The sequence below is a fragment of the Anoplophora glabripennis genome, unplaced genomic scaffold (genome assembly GCF_000390285.2).
Source record: "Anoplophora glabripennis isolate ALB-LARVAE unplaced genomic scaffold, Agla_2.0 scaffold6, whole genome shotgun sequence".
In the NCBI taxonomy this organism is placed as follows: domain Eukaryota; kingdom Metazoa; phylum Arthropoda; class Insecta; order Coleoptera; family Cerambycidae; genus Anoplophora; species Anoplophora glabripennis.
Genome location: NW_019416749.1, coordinates 933,140 through 957,460, shown reverse-complemented (window position 1 = coordinate 957,460; position 24,321 = coordinate 933,140). Strand labels below are relative to the sequence as shown.

Here is a 24,321-nt window from a genome sequence, read left to right as displayed (position 1 = left end):
CTGAAAGCAATTTATAGTCAGTTTTTGTTGCATCCGAACATCAGCTCAATTTCATTTACTGGCAACGCAAAATCAGCGAAAACATGTAATTCATTATAAATTTAAACAAAAACGCAGCAAAACCAGAATTGTTATATTTTAAATGATTGATTTCGGCTTACGGACTTGATTTTGATATGATTCCATTTCAGTTATAATTAAACTGTCGAATTAAACATTGACAATCAATCAAAATCTGTTTACTCTTTGGAAAAACGATCTATAATACTAATTAACCTAATGGAGGTAGCAAATCTTTTATTTTATATACATATTTTGCTCCATGTAATTTAATAATTTTTAGTATATTATATTGACTGATAACTAATTAACCTAAGATTAACTAGATAATTAAATTAAATTGTCACATTGTCCATCAATGAAATATATTAAAAAGTAAAGTTATTTATATGAAAACTCTTTGCTGTTCTTTGCAATTTGAAGTAAAGCACGTGTGTTAATTTTTAACACATAATTATTTCGAAAACGAAGTGTAACAAAAGCCAGGAAAGTTAAGGGTTTTCAAGTAGGTTTTCAAATAACGAACGAAATGCATTCCAAAGAACGTAGGAATTCCAAGAATAAGTTGTTGGAAGTTGTTAGAAAAATAATAATAGGTCAAATAGCTGGTTTGTAGGCAGATTTTCTATGCTATAAGAATATATTAAATGAGATTGACTAATCCGTCCCGTATTGCTACACGGAGTCACTAGTGGAAGGCTAGGGTTACTTGTAAGTCCAGTTAGTCAGAATTATTTATATAAATATAAATTCAGTCCATTAGATAACTACATGGCATAGTTATGCCAAAGCGTCCATATATTCAGGGTTCCCGCCAGTAGAATAAGAACAGAAACGTATCAATTAAAGTGTAATGATAATTATAAACTCCCTTTCGAGAAGTTAATAATAACTCTTTTGTCAGTTAACACCGTTATGATACTGGTCATAGCGATAAGTAAAGAAATAACCCCTCAGGTTACAGAAGCATTTTATATACAACATGCATATCCTAAGAGGGAGAAGTTGATTGCATTCCAACCAACTCATTCTAGTACTCTAGAACGCGGACGCGTTTCATAAAGTGAAAATTACTAATTGAGCAGGAAGTTTCAGTTTCGCGTAAAAACAATTGAAAAATTCTTTTGTTAACATCGCGCCTGCCAAATTATAAAATAATATTCCCTAAACAATTCGCCTGACAAAAGAGCAGACACATTTTGATATATTTAAACGCGTGTCTAGCTTACTTCAGAGTAACGTTGTATTTTAAAAAATTGGGCTTACACCAATTTCACTACACAGACAGCTCACTAAATGTTACGTTTCCTCTGTCTGCCTCTAGTAACGTTAATGATATGGTTGTACCAGCAAATAGAAGAATTAATACATTTAAAATAGACCCCTCTGTAAAATATCCTTTAAATTTTACTCTAAACTCTACCCCAAATAAAAATGACGTACGTATATGGAATATTAAATAAATATAGGTAACATGTCTATGAATGAAAGTAGTACCTTTAAATAGTAGTTAAGTAGTAGTAGCATTAAAGATGTACATAATTACGACGTAAAAATAATTACATTATGTTCAAAGTTATTAACATTTTATTACCAGTGTCATGATTGCTGTGATAGTAATCATCGGCATTGTCATCGTCATCATAATCATCCTCATTAATAACATCGTTATTATTTCGTATTGTTAGTTTTTGCTGTTCAGGAGCTACTGCCAGTTGACTTCACACCTGGTATGATAGGACGGGATGGTAAATCGGTAAAAAACAACAGAAAAAGTCGGAGCCTACTTTTTGTCAGGAGAAAACGATGCTGTTGCAAGAAGACGATCAGATGGATTATCCCGACGGACAAATACTGAATAAGAAGCTGTTTGTACAATTGGTTCAACATTTAAAATATTATGGGAGCTTTGAACGCCAATATGCTAATGTTGGACGGAAACAAACCCAGAGACTGATAAACTTAGAACCAAAAATTTGGTTAGTCTGAAAGTAGTCTCCGTATAAATATGACCCACATTTAAAGTTGCATCCTGTATACAAATGACAATAAATAAAATTAAGCAAAGATAAAATAGGAAAATAAAAAAATATAGCAGAAATTCCGGCACGTCTGTACCCCGCCCGGTAGGATGAAGGTTAAGAAATAACGGAAAAAAATGACAAATCTCGCTTCCTTCCACGCTATAAATTACCCAGCCCAGAACAAGAGAACGCCAGTCGAAGCTAACCTATATATGATACATCTGGGTACATTTTTCATTTATAATTCAGCAGGAGTTGTTATTTTCGAATTTATTTCTGCTTTAAAAAATCCCGCAGCTGTCTCCAGGCGGTTGAATTTTATTGATTCCGTTTGGTTCCGTGCATGCGGAGGAACCTCTGCGGTCGAATATGAATAAATACATTCACGGCATCCACCGCCTTTGTTGTCCCGATCGGGGCAAAATATTTGTTTAAAGTTATAGAGTGCTGAATTATTTATTCGAATCGTCGAACGGGTAGGGTTATAACTGGGACACAACTGTTCAATAAATGCCATACGATTTAATACTACGTTTTACTGCATCATTGTGTTTTAAAGTTTGTACTTATGCTGCTTTGCTTTTTGAAAGTTTTAGTGCTAAGTGTCTCATAAATGTTAAGTTATGAGCCCTACACATATGTATTAAACAATTTTAAGTCTGCAATCAAAAGTGTGCGAACTAAAAACATGGCCCGTCGTTGCCATACTTCACACGTTTTGCATTAATTTTATATATTGCTAGTTCAAACTGGAATAAATAATCAGATCATTACTCTTTGTCCGTATAGACTGAACCACACAGTTAAAATTGTGTAATGTATAGCCATTAGAAAGAAGAGAAAGTTTTCCTGAGGTTTAACCATTAACCAATGACGTTGGAAGAAGTAGAAGGAAAGAAACCTGTAATTTATCTGTGCAGTGGATGACTTGGGTGGGAGTGTTGTTCTCTGAAAACAAATTAAAACTGTAGTCCAACCAAACTACACTTGTAGAAAAAAAAATTGTTACCTAGACTTTTGTAAGTGGAAATGGTAAAAGGGCTTATAATAAACCTAAAAAAAATAAATGCGTAAGCAGGGGTGGCGGAGGGTTGATTTGGGGGATTAAAAAGTTGTGAAAAATTGTGTCGTTGATATTTCTGGCGAAAGTTGACGTCAAACAAAAAAGTATCTCATACAAAAGTTGTAGATCATGCAAAAATCTACCTTTGTAGAGGTCACTTTTTAAGATAACCTCAAAATTTCCGAGAAAAATGCGAAAAACAGGTTTTTTTCTTATTTCTCGTTTTTTATTTCTCATTTGCGCAAAAATAATTTAATTTTGTAATCACAAATTTTTTTAGATAAAAAAATCAAGAAGTTTCCGAGATATTCATTTTTTCCGGTCTGAAACACTTTTTTTTCAAAGAAAAATTCTACTTAGAGAGAAGTCATGGTACGGAGTTCTGCCGGTAACCATTTTTTTCGTTTTAACATACTTTTTGGTGAAAAAAAAAAAAAACTGTTATCACAGTTCGAAACCATGCTCAAAAATGCAAAAAAAATAAAAAATGACTTGCAACAATCAATCTTCAATAATAGTTGATAATTTGTTTAAATTAAAATAAATTCAAAAACTGATTACACCATTCAATTCTACGGAAAAAAAAACTCGTCTGTCTCGTTGTTAGACCCAAAACTTTATTTTTGTACAGTATTGCTATAAACCTAAGTCGAATAGTGAATAAATATAATAAATAATAATTTTTCCGTAGGATCGATTAGTGTATTAAATTTTGATGAATTCATAGATATACAGTGTGTCCAAGATAAGAATGGGATAGCATTAGGACCGAACTGTTTTATTACACACTACGTAATGTACCAGGTGATTAAGTATTTATAGATTATCTAATTACATCAATTTTATATATTTTTTAAAGAATTTGTGTTCCATATGTACCTAATAAGCATTTAACTAAAAATATTTAAGACATAAAGACACAATTTGAAAGAAACAAAGAAAATATATTTTTTTTAAGGAAGCATATTTTAACTTCCGGAATTTCCCACTGTGTTCCATTCTCAATGAAACACCCTGTATGTGACAGGTTACTTACTGATTTCTTTTTTCTAGGAAACAGATTCAGTTGCGATTGCCGCCTAGACTGGGTCTACTTCTTGCGCGACAAAACCACCCAGCCGCACATCCGGAACTCCCTGGAAGAATTACAGTGTCAACTCCAACCGGAAGACAAGGTGGCCACAACGGCGGAAACGTACGAAAATATAGGCTGCCCCCCTCTCGATAAGACCTTCGCCTTTGAGTCCCAATTTCCCGACGCCAAAGAGAATGCAGATGAGTCAGAAGACGAGGAGCCGGACGACAAGGTATATCTGACGTCGATCCCCCTGGCGGACCTGCCCTGTCCTCCCGAGTTTCGGCCCACACCTATCACCATCAAGCAGGGCACTACCAGACGCCCGGAGGCGTCCAGGGCGTCTTCTATCGGAACGCGAGTAGCTTTTGTAGTTGTTCTGTTGGTGTTCTTGATGTAACCCAATTTTTTCGTACACTTGGGTGTGTATAACGTGACACTGAAGCTCAATTCCATGTTCTACACGTAAGTGAACGTAAGAGATGTTTTTGTTTTTCGTGATGCGCTCTTTTCCATATCACTTGGTGGCTGTGTACTGGCGTCATGGGGTTCATATTTTTTAAATAATTTCGGAAAACTATGGGAACTAGTTTTGAATGAAAAATGAAAATGACATTGCCAATATATTTTGCATATAGTAGAAATAGAGTATTTTAACCATGTGGTCTATTCATCAACATTTAAAGAAAATTGCATAGAAGTGTGCAATACATTATGTACATACCTTTAAAGCGGCGGCAGGTCGTAGCATTTCAACATGTATTTCTAAAGGAGTATAGTATTCAGAATTATTTTTTAAAGATAATTTAAATCGATTGTTTCCTAAATTCATCTAAATTTAAAAGGACCCCGCACAAGTCTTATGGAAATTGGGTCCCGGTCAAATTCGCTGAATTTTTGATATGTGATAAGAGTTCATCATACTGGTCAATTGTCTCAATGGCCACAAAGCTCAAAAATGGATAGTTTGGCCGGTACAGAGCTTTAAAGCTCCGAATATCCTCCACGGATTTATGTATATGCGCAGTGTGTATAGACTTTTGAAATAGCCTATTTCATTTTTTTTATTATCTAGGTTTATATTTTTGAGGTTGCTGAATTCAGATCTGTTGTTAGATTTTCAAAATTGACAGTTGGCAGCTGTCAACTAGCTGTCAATTTGCTATAATAAAGCCAGAAACTTGTTTTTTTATGATTTATTTTTTTTTTTTTTTAGTTCGATAAGTTCAAAGACGATATCAAATCAATAACAATGACTATCGGCAGCTGTCATTTAGCTGTCAACAATTCTTCAAAGTCCGGTAATAAAGTCAAAAAATTATTTTTTGTTTATAACTTCAAGTTTTTTAGATAAGTGAATATAAATATGATATAAAATTATGTAGTCATCAGCTTACAGCTGTCAACAAGCTGTCAACTAACTGTCAAAATGCAATAATAGAGCAAGTAACTTATTTTTTGTGCTTAACTTTGTGGATAAGAAATCAAACATGATATAAGTTTATGACATCACTTTTGAACTCAGTGATCTAAGCAACTTAAAGCTTTTTAAAAAAAGTAACTTTTTGACTTTATTATTGCATTTTGACAGTTAGTTGACAGCTTGTTGACAGCTGTAAGCTGATGACTACATAATTTTATATCATATTTATATTCACTTATCTAAAAAACTTGAAGTTATAAACAAAAAATAATTTTTTGACTTTATTACCGGACTTTGAAGAATTGTTGACAGCTAAATGACAGCTGCCGATAGTCATTGTTATTGATTTGATATCGTCTTTGAACTTATCGAACTAAAAAAAAAGAAAGATAAAACATAAAAAAACAAGTTTTTGGCTTTATTATAGCACATTGACAGCTATTTGACAGCTGCCAACTGTCAATTTTGAAAATCTAACAACAGATCTGAATTCAGCAACCTCAAAAATATAAACCTAGATAATAAAAAAAATGAAATAGGCTATTTCAAAAGTCTATACACACTGCGCATATACATAAATCCGTGGAGGATATTCGGAGCTTTAAAGCTCTGTACCGGCCAAACTATCCATTTTTGAGCTTTGTGGCCATTGAGACAATTGACCAGTATGATGAACTCTATCACATATCAAAAATTCAGCGAATTTGACCGGGACCCAATTTCCATAAGATTTGTGCGGGGTCCTTTATTATATTTATTTCGATATGGATAAAACGTATCGTTTTATATGCTTGCTCCTCAGTTTTTCTAAAGTTACAGTCGCATATCAACAAACAGATTTTTATCTACAGTGTATTATACAGGGTGATTCACAACTTATCCAAAAAAAATTGGGAATAGATGCGGCATGAAATATGGAGTCAATATCGTAAAAAAATTTTTTGTAAGATTCTTATAGTTTCCGAGAAAAAAATTATTGAAGTTATAGTACATTCAACCACTGCATAGCTGGACAACTGTAGTCTCTAGCGTCATTCGCAATACGCGTGGAGAGCCACGTGGCCTCAGCGACTCGGATTACTGAAATCCGATTTTGCAATCGTCGTTGCCATAGTGTTTACCTGTTATCTGTGGTGTTTACAATAGTTTTTTAATAGTTAGTGTCAAAAATGGCTTGCGTGGATAGCAACTCGGAGTTGATGGATATCGTTTTAATTTATGTTGAAGCATTTGTGTTATGGTGAAGCAAGACAACATTTGTGTTAGTTCGTAGAAACTGAGTAAGACGGACCCAAATGTGTTTACACGTTGGTGGATAAAATTTTGAACAATTTTTGTTGTAATATCGGGTATGTCAAATGATTTTATTATTTAAAAACAAATTAATTTTATTAATTAATAAAGGCAAAAGCAGTTGAATTTGCCGATATAAAAGAGTTACTATAAAATTCTATTTACATATTTCTTTCCTTGCGAAAGTTTTTGTCCGTTTATATCACACCGCCATGCCGGTCGCATTGTGCGGGGTCAGGTTTTACAGTGGACCAATTTCCAGTGCCGTGCAGAAGTGTATTTTTAAATCATTTTCGAACTGGCCTTTTTGATTTTTTCTTTACAAAATTGTATTTGTAAGGGTCCCTTGTACATCCAGCATTTTTTTTGGATATGTTCTGAATCACCCTGTATTTGCAGTTTTTTTCAGTAGAATACATTTTGTTAAATCATCCTCTATCAAATCAATCAAAATAAGTACCTATTACTAATGAACAACTGGAAAAACTGTAGTTGCGACAAAAACATTTAAAACTTATGATCTTTCTTTAAAAATATATTATACATAGGTATGTATAACATATTTTTATTTTTAGGTAAAAACTTATTATGCGTTTCAGGATATTCTTAATAAGAGCCCTTTGGATTTTTCTCCACCAAAAAAATCGTTTGTTTTGCGACCATTTTTTCAACAAATAGATGCAATTGACCATTGCACTAGGTTCATATACAAAAAGAAGTTAATTAAAATCGATCAGTAAATACAAAGTTCTTATGCACAAAAGAATTTTAGTATTTTTTTACTCTGTACAGGCTGTTACAAATTCACTTCTCACTACAAAGATCTCGGAAACGGTAAGGAATACAAACTAGCTTAAATGGGGGCAAAGTTGCATAATCAGGGACCAACATTATGCCTCTAAAAAATCAGGGCTAACATGATTAGTTTTCGAAACATTTGAAAAAAATCGAAATTTTGGAAATCCGATTTTGTTTCATATCAGCCTTATTTGAGGTGATAATATGAACAACCAAAACGCAAAATGAATATTATATTTTAAAAAATTACAGTAAATGTAAATGTACATTTGGAACGAATACATTGAAGATGATTTTTTTAGACAAGACGTCGAAATCTGATTCGGGCTGAGACAAGGGGTCATAAAGGCTTACAAAAAATGTAATAAAATTTAAAGGTTTGTATTTTAAAAAATCAAGCTGATGATGGTCCTGTAGGTAGAGATAAAACGTTCCATATAAAAATTTATTATGCCATTCGATAGAGAGCAAAAAATTGCCACGAGAAACTGTCCTTCTTTTTTCAATATCACCTCAAACAAGGCTGAAATCAAACAAAAACGGATTTCCAAAATTTCGTTTTTTTAATATTTCGAAAACTAATCATGTTAGCCTTGATTTTTTAGGGGCATAATGTAGGTCCCCTGACTATGCAACTTTGCCCCAATTAAGCTACTTCGCATCCCCTACTGTTTCCGAGATCCCTGTAGTGAGAAGCGAATTTGTAACAGCTTGTATGTATTTCTAATAGAGAAAATACTTTATATCCATTAATTTAGGTTTACATGAAAAACCAATTTTTCCAGGGTACATTAGAAAAGATTTATAGCAATTTCGAAATTAAACCTTTTTGTAACAATAGAACATCAATGGAATCCAATAATGTGATCACCAGAGCTTGTTGAATTTGAGGCAAAGTGGGTCCCATATGATTCTCATAATTGCCTCCATAAACTGCAAAAAAAATCTATTTCATATTGCGTTATACGAACGATATTAAATCCGTAGGATTCGTCATATATGCTCTAAATCAAATAACGGAAACAAATAAAAGTCGAATAAAAATGTATGTTTACCTTCCCAGTCCAATCAAACACTCGAAATAATGTCTCTCCAGCGTTTAACATAATATTATAGCCAATGTTGCGAGTTTGATATCAAAGCAAAGATCTAAACACAATCAGATACGTCGATAGAGAGTCTATACAAGGTGGCTCAGGTATTGCTGACATTCTTTATTTACCTGAAAACCGTTCTTGACAAAACAACAATGATATATCTTTGTTCTAATTATTCAGTATGTTTAAATATTCCCATTATTACCATCTGACTGATGACATGAGCAATATGTTCAAAAAACTACTTTAGCACTGTTGTGTCATTATTAGAGTAGATTTTCAAGTTTCTTTAGCTTTTGGTACAAATATGCTTGAACACATGAATACATGAATACATGAATATATGAATACATGAATACGTATGTACATTCAAATACATGTAGAGGTCATCAGTACAAAACACCAGAATATGTGATTAGCTTCTCTGATATGTCGCGCTCTGATGAGACGTGTTATACGCATCAAGACACAGCACAATAATGTTTCGTTTAAACTCCCTTTGAATTACAATCGCAAAAAGCATATATCATGAAATAAACCATTCGAATTTTTCTAAAGTAATTTCTTCCCGACAGTACCAAAGAAATATTTTATTTGAGCAAATAAATGGACCGGAACCGCTTCGTTAAGGAGATATTGAATGTTGAAGATGGCTGATTGATTGATTGCATTTTTTACACCCTACCTATGTCAAGGGCTGAAGTATTGAGATTCTGTTTGAAATTTCAGATTAAATCGGAACTGATGAATGTGAGAATTTCCTTAAATAAATTATCGTAAATAATTCAAAATCGGTCGCTTGCGGGGTTTTGAGATACACCGCGGGTATTTCTTTTCAACGGATACGCCTACGGGATGATTGTGCCCATGCTTTGGATCATCGTGTCAAGAAATAAGTATTATACATTTATTCAAGTGTAGGTTCATCCACTTCTACACAGTATCTATAATATATTTTCCTTAAGTTTAAACTTCTTTGTTAAAAATGAACCACGTTATAGGAAAACTGAATTTAAAGCTTATTTAATAATATTTAATGATTTCTACTACTATATTGCAAAAAAATAGGTGCATAAAATTAAAAACGCAAATAATAAAACTGTTTCAAATATTCTCATTACGTGGTTGTTAACTGTTAAAAACATCAAACAATTCGGTATTATAATTATTTTCCTTCCTTTGCATTGCTTTTTACTCATTTTACTAGTTAATTTATTTAAAAGAAAAAAAAGGAAACACTGACGAAAGATTAAGAGTTAGAAAGTTAATATCAAAAATTCTAAAGAAAATTCGCTGTTGTAAAAAGATATAATCGTCAAGGTCGGAAATGCTTTCAGTAAATAATAGAGTAAGATCTATAAAACCATAAAGAGCATATCCGACTTTATCTTTCTCTCTTTGTTAATGTATTTGTTTATGATTTTGTACTGAAACTTAATCCGGAAAACAATATTGACAATTTTTTATGTGAGCATGTAAATATTTTATAAACAAAATACAAATGCAAAATAGATACAAAATTGTAAATAATGGCGAATGCGCCAATGTCAATTTATATTTTTCTTACAAGTAGAAACGTACTCAAATTTTTGTGCACTACGGTTTTAAATATACTAGTACATAAGTGTGCAATAAAATCTATGTCTAAACCTTAAAAAAAAAGTCTGTTCTTATCAGGTAATTATAATATATTGACGTTATTGATACAACTGTATAATAATAATTTTCTTTTTAATTTTTTATAAAACTTACTTATTGAAGAATCTCAACAAGAGTTATATATTATACACTGATCATCTTAGTACAATATGTGATGTTAAATGACTTGAAAATTGTAAATTACAATACTAATTGTTACAAATGTACCTTCTCTCTCAAGGAACAACAAAATATAGAAGGGACAAATAGGTACAACACAAATTCAAATTTTATTATAAATGAACATAAGACATAAAAATACAACTGAACGTAAATTGTAAATGGTAAATCTAGTCGCTCTCATCATTTTCGTCGCTATTGGTGGTACAATTAATTAAACAGGTAACCATTATAGTTATGGCTGTTCTTATAAATACTGCATTATGACTGTACCAGATTTCCCCAAAAAATTTAAGCAGTCGAATTTAATAAAAAATTAAAAATTCAAGCAACCGGCGCATTTTAATTGAAACTATTGTCCAAACTGGTTATTTTATCTACAATTTTATGAAACTACAGGGTGATTTTGCAAGTGGGGTAGTAATTTTAGTATGCGCCTACTTATTTCAAGAACAAGTGTTATACAAAAAATAGAAGAATAAAATGTTATTTATAAAAAATCAGAAATAACTCACCTATTTTCGCATTTTTAAATTATGCAATCCGGTCCTCTACACTCATAGCAAATGTTCAAAATTATTTCCGTTTTCCTGTAAACAAAACCTAGCCCTGCGGATCCATGATTCAGTGCAAGAAGTTAACAGCCCATCATGTTGGTGGATTGTTTCGGCAGCGTTTTCTATCCTTATTCGTAATTCTTCAACACTGGCGACTTTAGGGCCATCATACACTAACATTTTCATGTGTCCCCATAGGTAAAAATCACAAGGATTTAAGTCCGGAGCGCGTGGATGCCATAGAATTGGTCCATTACGTCCGACCCATCTGTCATTAAAAACATTGTTTAAATGATCACGTACTTCACGCCGAAAATGAGGCGGAGCACCATCGTGTAAATACCACACATTTTGACGAACATGTAACGGAATTTCTTCAAGTAATTCGGGTAAATTATTCTGTAAGAAATGCAGATAATTTAAACCAGTTAGCCGGTCCGGTAAAATGACAGGTCCAAAAGCTTTCCGTCTACAATTCCTGCCCACACATTTAAGGAAAATCTTTGCTAGAAGTTTGTTCGTCGAATTTCATGGGGATTTTCTACAGCCCATACATGTGTATTATGGAAGTTATTTATCCCATTTCTAGTAAAAGTCGCTTCATCCGTTACCAAGATACGACTCGTAAAATTTTCGCTAGCATTGTTTTGTTGCAGTAACCATTCACAAAATTGAACTCTCTTAGGGTGATCCTCGGGTAGTAATGCGTGCACACGTTGTATGTGGAACGGATAAAGTTGATTTTCTTACATACCATACCATACCATAGTTTGCCATACTTTGCTTTGGGATATACTTACCTGGTGTGAAATTTTTCTCGTACTCGTTGCGAGGTTCTCCTCAACGATATCCAAAATATCTTCTTCAGCCTGCATCATTCGCAAAGGACGAGCTCGTCCAGCGTGATTTCCACGGTTTTCTTGCAGTTTGCCTGTATCCCGGGCTCGTTGTGTTAAATAAACAAATCGTCTTGCAGAGGGATGAAATTTACGAGGAAATTTCTGTGCATAGCGTCGAGCAGCATGCGCCGAATTTTGATTACACTCTCCGTACACTAACAACATATCCACACGTTCTTTATTACTATACACATGGGCCATTGTTTTATCACTCTGCCAGCAAATTAACATAAAAAGATACTAAATACACAATACAAAACACCAAAATGATAACGAAAACACAATTCGTTTATAACTAACTGAAGTAAGCGTGACAATCAAAGCAAGGACTGCGCGCGCTACTTAACACGTGGCTTATCGATAACGTATCGGCCAACATTAGCGTGTTCCGTTGCTTCGCCTATTAGGGTAAGTTGGGGATTTACAGAGTCGGCTTCAAAATTTGCAATAACTTTAAACTCAGTTATCTCGGTTATTAAAACACATTTATTAGAGCAATTTTTTGTAAAATGATTTATTTTAATGCCTATTGTCATCAGTTAAAATTAATACCCCACTTTCAAAATCACCCTGTATAATCAGTTTTAGTTACAAACTTTCAAAGGCTAAATAAATAGTAGGTAGCTAAATATTCTGCCATATCCTGTGTGTTTCTGTGGGAACAATTAAACAAAATTAATAAATCGTGATGTTAACTTTAAACAAACGCAAAGATTTGCTTTGGTAATGAAAACAGGGACAGTTTTCCTAACGTAAACTAAACTATAGTGTACAAAGGCTTATTTATTTAATTTGAATATGAGAATATTGGCGGGGCATTTGAACCGTTTCTAAATAGGTATATGGAGTACGGTAAATTACATTTATTTATTGTTATAATGACCTAAATTCGATCTCATACTAGGTAAATTTTGAAGCTTTGCTGCCATCAAAAGTTTAGAATATAATTAACCGTGTGTCAAAATAAATTAAACGACCATTGAACGATAAAAGAAAACTATTTCAAAAGATTTCAATATCTTTAACAGTAAAAACATTATTTGATGACAATAACAAACCCGCATCACAGAATGATCTTAATTCTGTTTTATACTTTTCAGAATGATATTTCCGAAAAATTCAAGTCGACATGCTTTAAGTAGGTATATTCTCCACGTTATATGTTTCACCCATATTTATTCAAGTTGCATGAAAGTTAGTCCAACAACTAATAACCCATGTGGTTTACAATTTGCTTTCGAATTATTCAGGAGTGGTTCCCCATTGAAATTATTTAAAAAATATGAAAAGACGACAAATGGTCACAGCCCCTACCCTCACTCATATTTGTGACATATGTGCAAATCTATGTAAACGAGTACGAGTAATATAACATATGGAAATACGGATACTGTATCAAGAAAAAGTTCCTGTAACTCATATGCTTTTATTTATGAATTTATGTTGAGTAGAAAAAGTAATTGATACATTCTCTAAAAACTATTCATTCGTTAGCGACTGTTAAGAATTATTTCTTCCTGATACTGTCGTAGTCGTCCAAATTCTTTCTGAATAAGAGTCGTGAGATGTAAATAATTGTTCACTAACTTGTCAGAGTATTAGCGTAGTTAATCCAATACTAGTTCTTTCCCGCAATATATTTTGCATACATAAATTTCTGGTATCGAAGAACATTGTTTGACTTAATTTGATAAGATTTTTTAAATATTATTTTTTTTAATTTGTATGAATTAACAATTTTTTATCGAGGTGGCTAAGAAAAAAATGGGTTGCACGCAATTCATTTTTTGCGACTCTCCAAAAATATTAATCAACAATATTCAAAAACATATACCAAATTTGGTATCTATTGATTATTTCACTAGATTAGAAAAACCCAGTCATCTGCAAACCAAGCAGCTATATCTTCGTAAGAAACTAACCTCTAACTCAATTTTTATCTTTTTGGGTTAATTTCAATTAAGAAGCATCATGTAGATGTTTAGCAGTCGTATCAAGGGACGTGTTGTTATATATTTCCCATATTTCATTTAACAGTAAACTTGTCTTGATACAGTTGCCAGTATAAGTTTTACCCAGTCCGTTGTCAGCACTATCTATACCATGTTCCTTTAAGAAGGTTGCAAAATATTTTCCAATTATTTTAAAATGATTTCAGTATCTACCAGATATTAAAAAATTTAGTATTTATAACATTGAAGAAGAGTAGGTATCAATATATGTATACGTTTTTTTTTTTTTAGAAATTGATATATTAAAAAAGTATTGCTTTTGGTATTACTTTGCGTTGGTTTTGTTAGTTGATGGTGATAGAGCATTTACATATTACCTTCCAAAGAAAAACAATAGTGGGTCATGATACAAATTGTATTTTTTATCAATCAAGTTTAATTAAATACCAGTATTTCTTCCTTTTTTCCAAACTGTTACAAAACAAAAAATGAATCAAATAACACAAAATCAATTTATATACTAAATAAGGCATATAATAAATGCCAGGATACTGAATTTGAAACAAAAATTATTATTGTTGAATTAATTTCTTTAACTAGAAATACTTCATCGTGAATTTGTTCTTACAAAATGTTCATTATAGAGACAACCTGGAAAGAAGTATTTTTATATTTATATTATTAGTCTAATTAGACCAGGGGCGATAATTTTTGAAACCAAAAAAAAATATAGTAGGATGAAACCCATTGGAAAAGGAAGAGAATATAACAGAAATGAAAGGAAAAATCATTTACGGGCGATCTGAGGTCGGGAAGGGGTAGGGGGTGAGTTTTTAAGGGTAAAAAACGGTTTTCCTTGATTTCCACAAAAACTACAAGTCTTATGGAAAAAAGTTTAAGTGACAAAGTTGTAGGTAATAAAAAGATCTACAACTTTTGTATTTACACTTTTTTCACATAACCTTATAATTTATGTGAAAAATTCAAATAACCAAATTTTTGCTTTTTTATTTTTATCTTTTACAAACAAATTTTTATTTTCACGAAGTTTGGTGAAAACTTACCTATTTATGTCCCAAACACGCTGTAATTTTTTTGATTTGAAATATTTATTTTTTCACCTTATTTTTACTTAATATCGAAAAAGCACGCTAATTTTCAATCGAAAATTCTCACGTCAAAATATCTGCTTTTTTAAAAACGTCGGTGGGCTTTTTCTTTGTTGAAATCTCTACTTTCTGATGGTGTAAAAAAATATACATTACTATGGTAAGTTTTCTCAGGAAATGCAAAGAAACGAAAGAAGATTTTACAACTTTCTCAAAATATTGTAGATGTCTTGTTAAATATTAACTTTATTAACTTATTTGGTTGTTAATTATAATAGTATGTTTCGACTTGTAATTTTTTTGTTTATCAATGTAACATGGAATCTTGCGTTTTTCGAGTAATTAAAGTGTAAATTTTAATAAATAGCTGAAAATTGTACATAATGATTAGAAAAAAATTTCGGATTCTAGTTCGTTTCTTTGCATTTCCTGAGAAAACTTAACATAGTAATGTATATATATATTTTTTACACCATCAGAAAGTAGAGATTTCAACGAAGAAAAAGCCCACCGACGTTTTAAAAAAAGCAGATATTTTTACGTGAGAATTTTCGATTGAAAATTAGGGTGCTTTTTCGATATTAAGTAAAAATAAGGTGAAAAAATAAATATTTCAAATCAAAAAAATTACAGCGTATTTGGGACATAAATAGCTAAGTTTTCACCAAATTTCGTGAAAAAAAAAAAATTTGTTTGTAAAAGATAAAAATAAAAAACCAAAAATTTGGTTATTTGAATTTTTCACATAAATTTTGAGGTTATGTGAAAAAAGTGTAAATATAAAAGATTTTATTACCTACAACTTTGCCATTTAACTTTTTTCCATAAGACTTGTAGTTTTTCAGGAAACCAAGATAAACCGTTTTTTACCCTTAAAAACTCACCCCCTTCCCCTTCCCGACCTCAGATCGCCCGTAAATTATTTTTCTTTTCATTTCTGTTATATTCTCTTCCTTTTCCAATGGGTTTCATCCTACTATAATTTTTTTTCACTTTTTACCATTTTTGAAGGCTTAAGCACTGGTCTAAATAGTCGACAGTATGTAATTTTTTAAACTAGGTTTTGCATATTTTGAGACATTTTTATTTTGATACTGAGAAGTATACTCTTTTTTCTAATTTTTTTCCAACCATCTTTTGCATAACCATGTAGAATATATTTTGTTCGATGAAATTCTGGGGATTAAAGAGAATTTTTAAATAGTTGGAAAATGGAAAGTTGTCCTTCTTCCGTAAAGTGTGGGGGTGTACTCATTTTATATAATTCGTTTTATTACACTAAAAATATTGTACTGATAGATTAATGAGAATATAATTGTAAGAAAATATTATATTTTATAAGAATAACGAAAACATGAAAAAAATTCGAATTATAGGTCATGCATGCAAAATAACAAAAGTATATATTGTGAACTAATAATTGCGAGTTATTTAAACATATCAATAGATCAACATATATGACTAAAATTATTTTAAATTTTGTTACATGCGTAACCATATTTTTTTACATTACTTAATTTCATTGAGACTTTTTGTACTTATATATGTTAGTTTATTCAAGTTATTAATAGTAGTTGTGACTTTATTACATCAACATATTGGTACATGTAAAAAAATTCTCTGTCATACAGGGGATTTCATTAAGAATCTGTATATTTCGTCTTAACTTAATTATATTTATAATTTATTTCAATTTTGCATTCATTTAACAATGAATGAAAATATACATTTATAGAAATTTTCAAAAATATAAACGTACTCTTATAGAAGATATTTATTTTAAAAATTGACATATTTATAACGCAAAGTATTAAGAGATAACATCTTTCAGTAAAATATATACATTAACCCATTTTAGAAAAAAATCTAATGTCCCAGGCAAACAGAAAATAATTTTATCCTGCATAATCAGTATTTACGTATTATTTTCAAAAAAATTGTGATGGAAAGAAAATATTTACTGTTTACTTTTTGGTGTTTTTTCAGTACGAAATTCTATTAATTTTAAAATAAACAGCAGGAATGACATATTAATTTCTCAATAAAAAATTAAAGGTAAATGGTATTATCAATGAATTATTCCTGGGATGTTAGAGACTGGTATAAGGATAAAATTGCAATAATTGTTACATGCTTGGGCCACTGGATATTCTAAAAATACAAAAATGTGTTAAAATACAAATTAAATATTGAAAATATGTCATGGAAAGTACCTACTAAAATTTCATACTCGTCATTTAAAATCTGTGTATATTTAAGCTCATATTATATCCCATTATTTTCACGGAAATAATGCAAATGGTGATATCTTAACATTAACTGCTTTCATTGGAGATATAAATAATTAAGCAATAAGCGGTTATAGTTAACATTTTTTAAGTCTAATTTCATTTTAAGTGAAGCATTAGATTGACAGTGCTGTAATTTATACTCGTTTATGAAATAAGTAGATGTTAATATTAATGTCAACCGATTTTAAAAAGACATAAATCATGAAAACCACACTACTTACATCTAAAATAATTCTATTAATATGAAGATGATATTAAGATTAGTACATAATGTTTTCAGTTTCGAGCACTTATCTGTACTTTAGATTATATATAAGATATTATGTCACATAATTGTAATATTTTTGTATAAAAGTTTAGTAACAACTTAATTTTTAACTGTGTCCACATAAATCGAACAAAATGTGTACTTAAGGAAACTCGTGGACAAAACCTGTCTGTTTTATGTATTATAGTAGAAAACATCGATTGGTTTTGACATTAGGATGCACCTAGTTGTTCGATATATGTTAACAAATGTACTGTACATAGTTAAGGCAACTAAGAAATAAGTGTTTCGTTTAACTACCACTTGTACCTTTATGATACACAACAAGAAGAAACATTGTCCAGTCCTTATGTAATAATGAATGTATCCATTTTTGTGTGATATTTTCATTAGTCATAGAATGTACTAATCGAATAAATAAATAAATACGTTGAAATTTATTTATTTTCCTCCTAGTAAAAAATTAGTAAAACTACCATAATAATAAAAGTAAATATGCCATGTCTGTACACTATAATAACCACCACATTAATATAACTGTCAATATTGTTCACGATATCCGAAAAAGTTCACGGAAATGGGCCAAAGAACACAATGGTTGTAATAATGATATTATTGCCTTTCACCATTACTAGAAGTACTAAGTAAAGATGTTATCACGTTTACTTTTAAAATATTAGAAACAATTAGTGATAAAAAAATATTGTACACTTGGGTCTACTCGCTTAGCTGGTACGAGGGTAAAAATAGACAGGCATTCGATTAATTCTAAGATTTATTAAATAAAATATACAACATTCATACTCACACAAGAGACGTTGTTCCTGCGGTAGAGGGCTGAATAGTTAGCCATGAACTGGGTAACCCAATTTCAAGGGTTTAAATACACTTGACAAAATGATTTGATAGTAAGGAAGATGGATATACCAGGTCTGTTCAGAAAATAACCGACCTTTTTGAATTACGCGCTAACGGATATACACTGTAAAAAATCGGTGTGAGTGAAAGCAATAAAGGTTCGGAGTGAATCTATTGAGTGAAATTATTGAGGACATTTTTACTGAATATAGGGCATTTTGGTCATTTTTCTCATTTGTAGTTATATTTAAACTAAAAGAGTACTTTCATTCAAATATAAGGTACTCCGTAAATAAATTCTTCACGTAAACTCGAATTTGGTGCACTTGTACCCAAATCAGAGTAAATGTCCTCATTACCGAGTGAGTTTAAATTTATATTAATTTCGAGTAATTTGATTGGCGCCGTGAAGATGGCATAACTTACATATTGCTTCTGTAATCTCGATCACAGTTGATTGGGGCCCTCCAGAAAAACGTGATCGCCAGGAAAGGGGTCTCTGCTGACGGGACTAAATTAATTTCGACACTGTATATTCTAATTAATCAATTTCGAGTTATTTATGTTTGCACTCAATATTTACTTAATTAAAAACTAAGTCTGAGTAAAAAATTACTCAATAATAGTTAAATGTAAATCATATTAGAGAAAAAGTCCATAAATTGGTAAAGTCCGTAAAAAGTATATAAATTGGTTTTATGTACTCAGAATAGAGTTAAAAGTAGCTCAATTGATGGTTAGTAGTAACTCGGATTTGAGTAACTCATTCATTTCTGATGCAATAGTTTCACTCAGTTGTACTAATAGAGTGAAAATTTCACTAAATCGTGTGGACAGCAATTGATACATTATTGAGTAAAATTGAGTGAACTTTGAGTGAAATATTTTTAAAGTCTATTTAGTGACGTGCGGTTGGCAGCATTGCGTTCCACATAACCCCTCCTCTGTAACCACATGATCTTGATATCTCATATTAGTTTCATTTATACAATTTGCAAATGGACATTTTATTTGTTTTTAAATCGCTTGTGTAACACTTACACGTAAGTGATTTTCGAATAGGACAGAATAAATTTCGTTCCATCAAATTAATTTCATATTTTTTATACTAAAGGTATTTTTTTGTAAAGATCTATTAAGAAAGTATTTCACTTTTTTATTTAAGTTGTTTACCAAAATACCAGGTGATTGTCTAAATGTTGACCCTTCCTCTCTCTAAAATACATAAAACTTACTAGACAATCAGAAATTTCTTGCTTTTGCTGACGCTGCTGATGGGGTGCATATTGACCAAGACTGAAGTGGCTGAATCTCCTTGTCCGTTGGACTTAGATTTATTGTCTAAATATAGTGTCACATAAGATGTGTGAATAGTTTCTAGGACCTTGTATCTTTGTGGTTGAGAGCAGCCTATAAGGAGTGGTATAGCTGCTTGTTGGGAAAGCTGTATATTTCACATTTTCCGTCTTATGAAAAAGAAAATATAGAGGTAAGTACTATCTGTTATTCCAAAATTACAGAGCTTTAATAAATCGTTACACGTGACCAGTAATTTTGTTTGGAACATTAATTACATAGTGCAAATGTTTTTTAAGAGTTTTATGCAAAGTTCACACCTGAAACTTCCGGTTGAATCACGGATCTTAGACATTACAAATATAGACATTGGTACTAAATTTTAGATGTGGACAAGGATGTTTAAATTCCAATTCGTTAATAAAAATCAATATACAAAGAGCCATTTTTAAACCGATACTATCAAGCGCCTTTTTCAATCTTGGGTCTCGTAATAAAAATATACATGAATACTCCATGTATATGACAGATTTCCCATCGTGTCGCCGGCGTTCGGTCACCGAATGTCTTCAGAATATTGAGGATCGGTACCAAGACTTTGCAATAGTTCATTTTCTATTGTCTTCACTGATAAGTTGTTTAAGCGCTCTTATGTCATCGTATTTCTAAGTTTAATGCGCTTAAGACATAAAAAGTTTCTTTCTACCGAGACACTTGTTGCAGGAATTGTTAAAACTGGGCAAAACAACTTGTATGTTTCCGAAAATACTATTTTAAATTCCTTGTATAATATTTCTATCGGTTTTTGAACTTCTAAATTACGAAATCGTTCGTCTCTGTACAAAATATTAAGTTCGTTTTTCAACCTACCTTTTTCAAAAATGTTTGGATACATTTGTAATAAACATTCAAACGATTTTTTCCGCTCATTAAAAATTATTACCAAATTGTACATCACTTATGAGTCCTATGACTAGAATTATAGAAAATCTTATAGTTATCTATATACTATATGTATAGATAAGTATGAAGGAGTCGAAAAAAATGTATATAAAATGACAAATGCGCTAAAGTCACATACAACAAAATTTTATTTTCTCTGGCTCCCTCTATAAATCTATTATCGGAAGTATGACAAACACAACATATCATTGCAAATCACTTTGTTGTCGTACGATTTGGAATAGTAAATTCGTTCAATAACTTAAAGGATAAACTAGGTACCTACAAACAGATTCTATATTCCGAGTTTCAAACGCGACGAAAATGTTTGTCAAACATCATGTTTTAGTGATTTGCGCGGCACAAATCATTTTGTTTATATTATTTTGCTGTTTTACGGCCTACAGCAGGAAATATGATATGGGGAAATATCCAAGTAAGTGTACTGCCACCACATAATAATTAATTTAAGTACATACGTCGCTTGCATTTCAAGGCATATACGAACGATGTTATGAAATTTTACATATTCACTCACTCTCGTGTCATTTGAATTTTTCGAAGTAAACTAAACTTTTCTTCCTTAACAGTATTTTTCAAAAATGTTTTTAAATAACAAAAATAGAAAGTTGATCATGAAATACGGATAGTCACCTCCTAAAACTACCCTCAATGCAACATCTAACACTGAAGGATACTGGGTAAATTAATACTCTGCTAACGCTATGCTTTAAATATGAAAAAAAAAAAAATTCTAGACTTTTTTCGCGAAAAAATTTTTATAAAAATTACATTATTTATAGGTAATTTAGAAGTATCCTGTGTATGGAACAGGAACATAGTTAAATGAAAAAATTTTACTTGGTTCAAAATTACACTTATATATGCTCGTATACATAATTGAAATATTATGTACAATTATTTTATATAACTAAACCTAAAAATGTTTATATTTTAGAGGGTTTTCGGATGTTTCTAATAAAAAATTCAACATTAAAATTTCCTACCAAGCTTATTATTATTAAGCCTGTACAAAACAATTCACCAGTGAAGTAAACCATACTGAATCTTTTATTATATCAGTTTACAATTGAAAATCATAGTAACAATATATATAAATAGTAATAATAAATATGTCTATTTGCACTTGTTAAAGATTTATTCAATTAGGATCAATACTGCCAATAATAAAGTGAAAATGACATAGAAATACATATCAGACAGAAATATAGTTAAGATACAAAAAATCTGGAGTCTTATATACGTTTTAATTTTAATCTATGTTATACGTATTCAAAGAGATTTGAATAAACTTAATTTTTTTCACTTAAACACTGTCTCGAACACATTAGCTTAGACATTTGAATTTTAAAGGTAATAGTTTATATAACTAGGTGGATTTTACAGAGTCTAATGACACTTACAGTGTACGATAATTCAATAAACAAAGAAATATTTAAATAAAAAATTTAAATAAATTTGGAACGAATACACGGAAGATGAATTTTTCGAGACAAAACGTCTGAATCTGGTGCGGGCTGAGCCAGTACAGTATTGGGGGTCATGAAGGCTTGCAAAAAATGTAATAAAATTTCCAGGGTCGTATTTAAAAAAATTAAGTTGATGATGGTCCTGGAGAAACGAAACATTACATATAAAAATTATGCCATTCGATAGAGGGCAAAAAGTGGCCATGAGAAAGTGTTCTTCTTTTTTCAATATCACCTCAAATATGGCTGAAATGAAACAAATACGGATTTTCAAAATTTCCTTTTTTTTAATATTTCGAAAACTAATCATGTTAGTCTTGATTTTTTAGAGGCATTATGTTGGTCTCCTGATTATGCAACTTTACCCCAATTGAGCTACTTCGTATCTCTTACCGTTTCCGAGATCCCTGTAGTGAGAAACAAATTATTTGCAACAGCATACTCTAAAAATATTCTCTAGACGTCCAATAAGAAAAATCCTTGTTCAGTTAATTTTGATATTGTTTAATTTTGCATAGAATTCAAATACGTTATCGTTAAGCCGTAATACCTAGCAGGACGTAGATTCGATATTTATTTGGTCGACTTGCAGATTTTTTAATTCAGTTAATTTTAATAAATACATAATAGTTATAGTTTATTTTTTTACCCATTGAAATGTGAAAAGAAAAAAACTCTTATAATTAAAAAATCAGGGCTAAACGAAATTTTGACAGTCCATTATAACTTTTCCTGTCAACGGCAGAGGTCAAGGAACTTAAAATGCTATTTTCTGATGAAGAAAATATATTTAGATATTCTTTAAAATAATCAAGATATTTAGATAAATAAATATATATATTGTTTTGAAACATCCTGTATCTATAAAACTTGTGGATTTAGATCCTTGCTTCATTAGACTTAGTATTCTAAAATTATCCAGGGAATAACTTCAAATGATGGCATAAATGACTCATCTGAACGAAAAAATTTTCTGTTTTAATCATAAAGAAATCGAATACGCCTCTATAAAATATGTGCAATTAAAAGCAAAATCGGAAGTATCATTACCGTAATGGCGGTGCCATTATCGATGGGATAGATACATCAAAGATAGTTAATTAAAAATAAAAACCACGGGACTCTTTGTATAATACATGAAAATGAACTCCATTCAGATATCACAGTCTAGCTGTTACATTTATTCTGATCATTGCTAATATTTTCTCTGTGAGATTAAATTAAAAATGTTTAAATATAATCTTTTAGCCAGGTAAAACATATTTAAAAAAAAGTCAACTAGAAGAAATCGTAGACGATTGTAACAAAAATTACACTAATCTTAAGTAATTTCTTATAAATTTCATCAGGAGTCTTTACTTATACGTCTAGCTAATTTAAATTGGCTCTGAGCTCTGAGTTAGCTAAATGGAAAAAAGTCACTTGTTACAAAGGTCTATGCTGAATATAATAAAATTGTAAATTATTTGTTAAATGTTAATTAATTACTTGCCAATTTTAAGAGATACTTTTTTTATGAATATTGAATTAAATTGAAATAACTTTTTAATTTATAGTGACGCCACTCGTACATGTCAAACTCTAGTCATAACTATCTCCTTGTTTTATGGCACGGAATTTCTGAACACAACTTGAAAGTCATACCTCTCTCTCTCCTACAGTCCACAACAAATCGAAAATGTGATCAAAGATTTCACGTAACCTTTTATTACATCCAGGAAGGATGATTTTAACTAAATCACTTCGTTTTAAGCGTTCTACATTACGCTCAAATGGTCCAAACTCATTTCGGAAATAACGGCCCGTTCTGACATTCCAGCCTAGATTTATAAGCACGCACTACTGTCAGGCAATTTAACATATCGGTATGACGGGCACATATCGACATTATCCTTTAACATATTTCTCTTTGCTTTGTCCAGCAACTTTTGTAATATGTTTCCGTCGTTCTGCTTTAATTGCCATACTGTCCCAAAGTGAGCGTGATTTATGTAGGACTTGTTTAATG

The 24,321-nt window shown here is 31.1% G+C and overlaps 1 protein-coding gene across 1 annotated transcript in view; it reads left to right on the top strand.

The window, feature by feature from the left end:
- Positions 1 to 2,218: 2,218 nt before the first annotated feature.
- The window catches only part of LOC108911956 (ammonium transporter Rh type B-B), an 84,690-nt gene continuing 62,587 nt past the window's right edge, over positions 2,219 to 24,321 (top strand). The window contains exons 1-2 of the mRNA XM_023455396.1: positions 2,219 to 2,309; positions 4,201 to 4,579. Coding sequence (XP_023311164.1) covers positions 2,219 to 2,309; positions 4,201 to 4,579 — 470 coding nt within the window. The remainder of the gene's footprint in view (positions 2,310 to 4,200; positions 4,580 to 24,321) is intronic.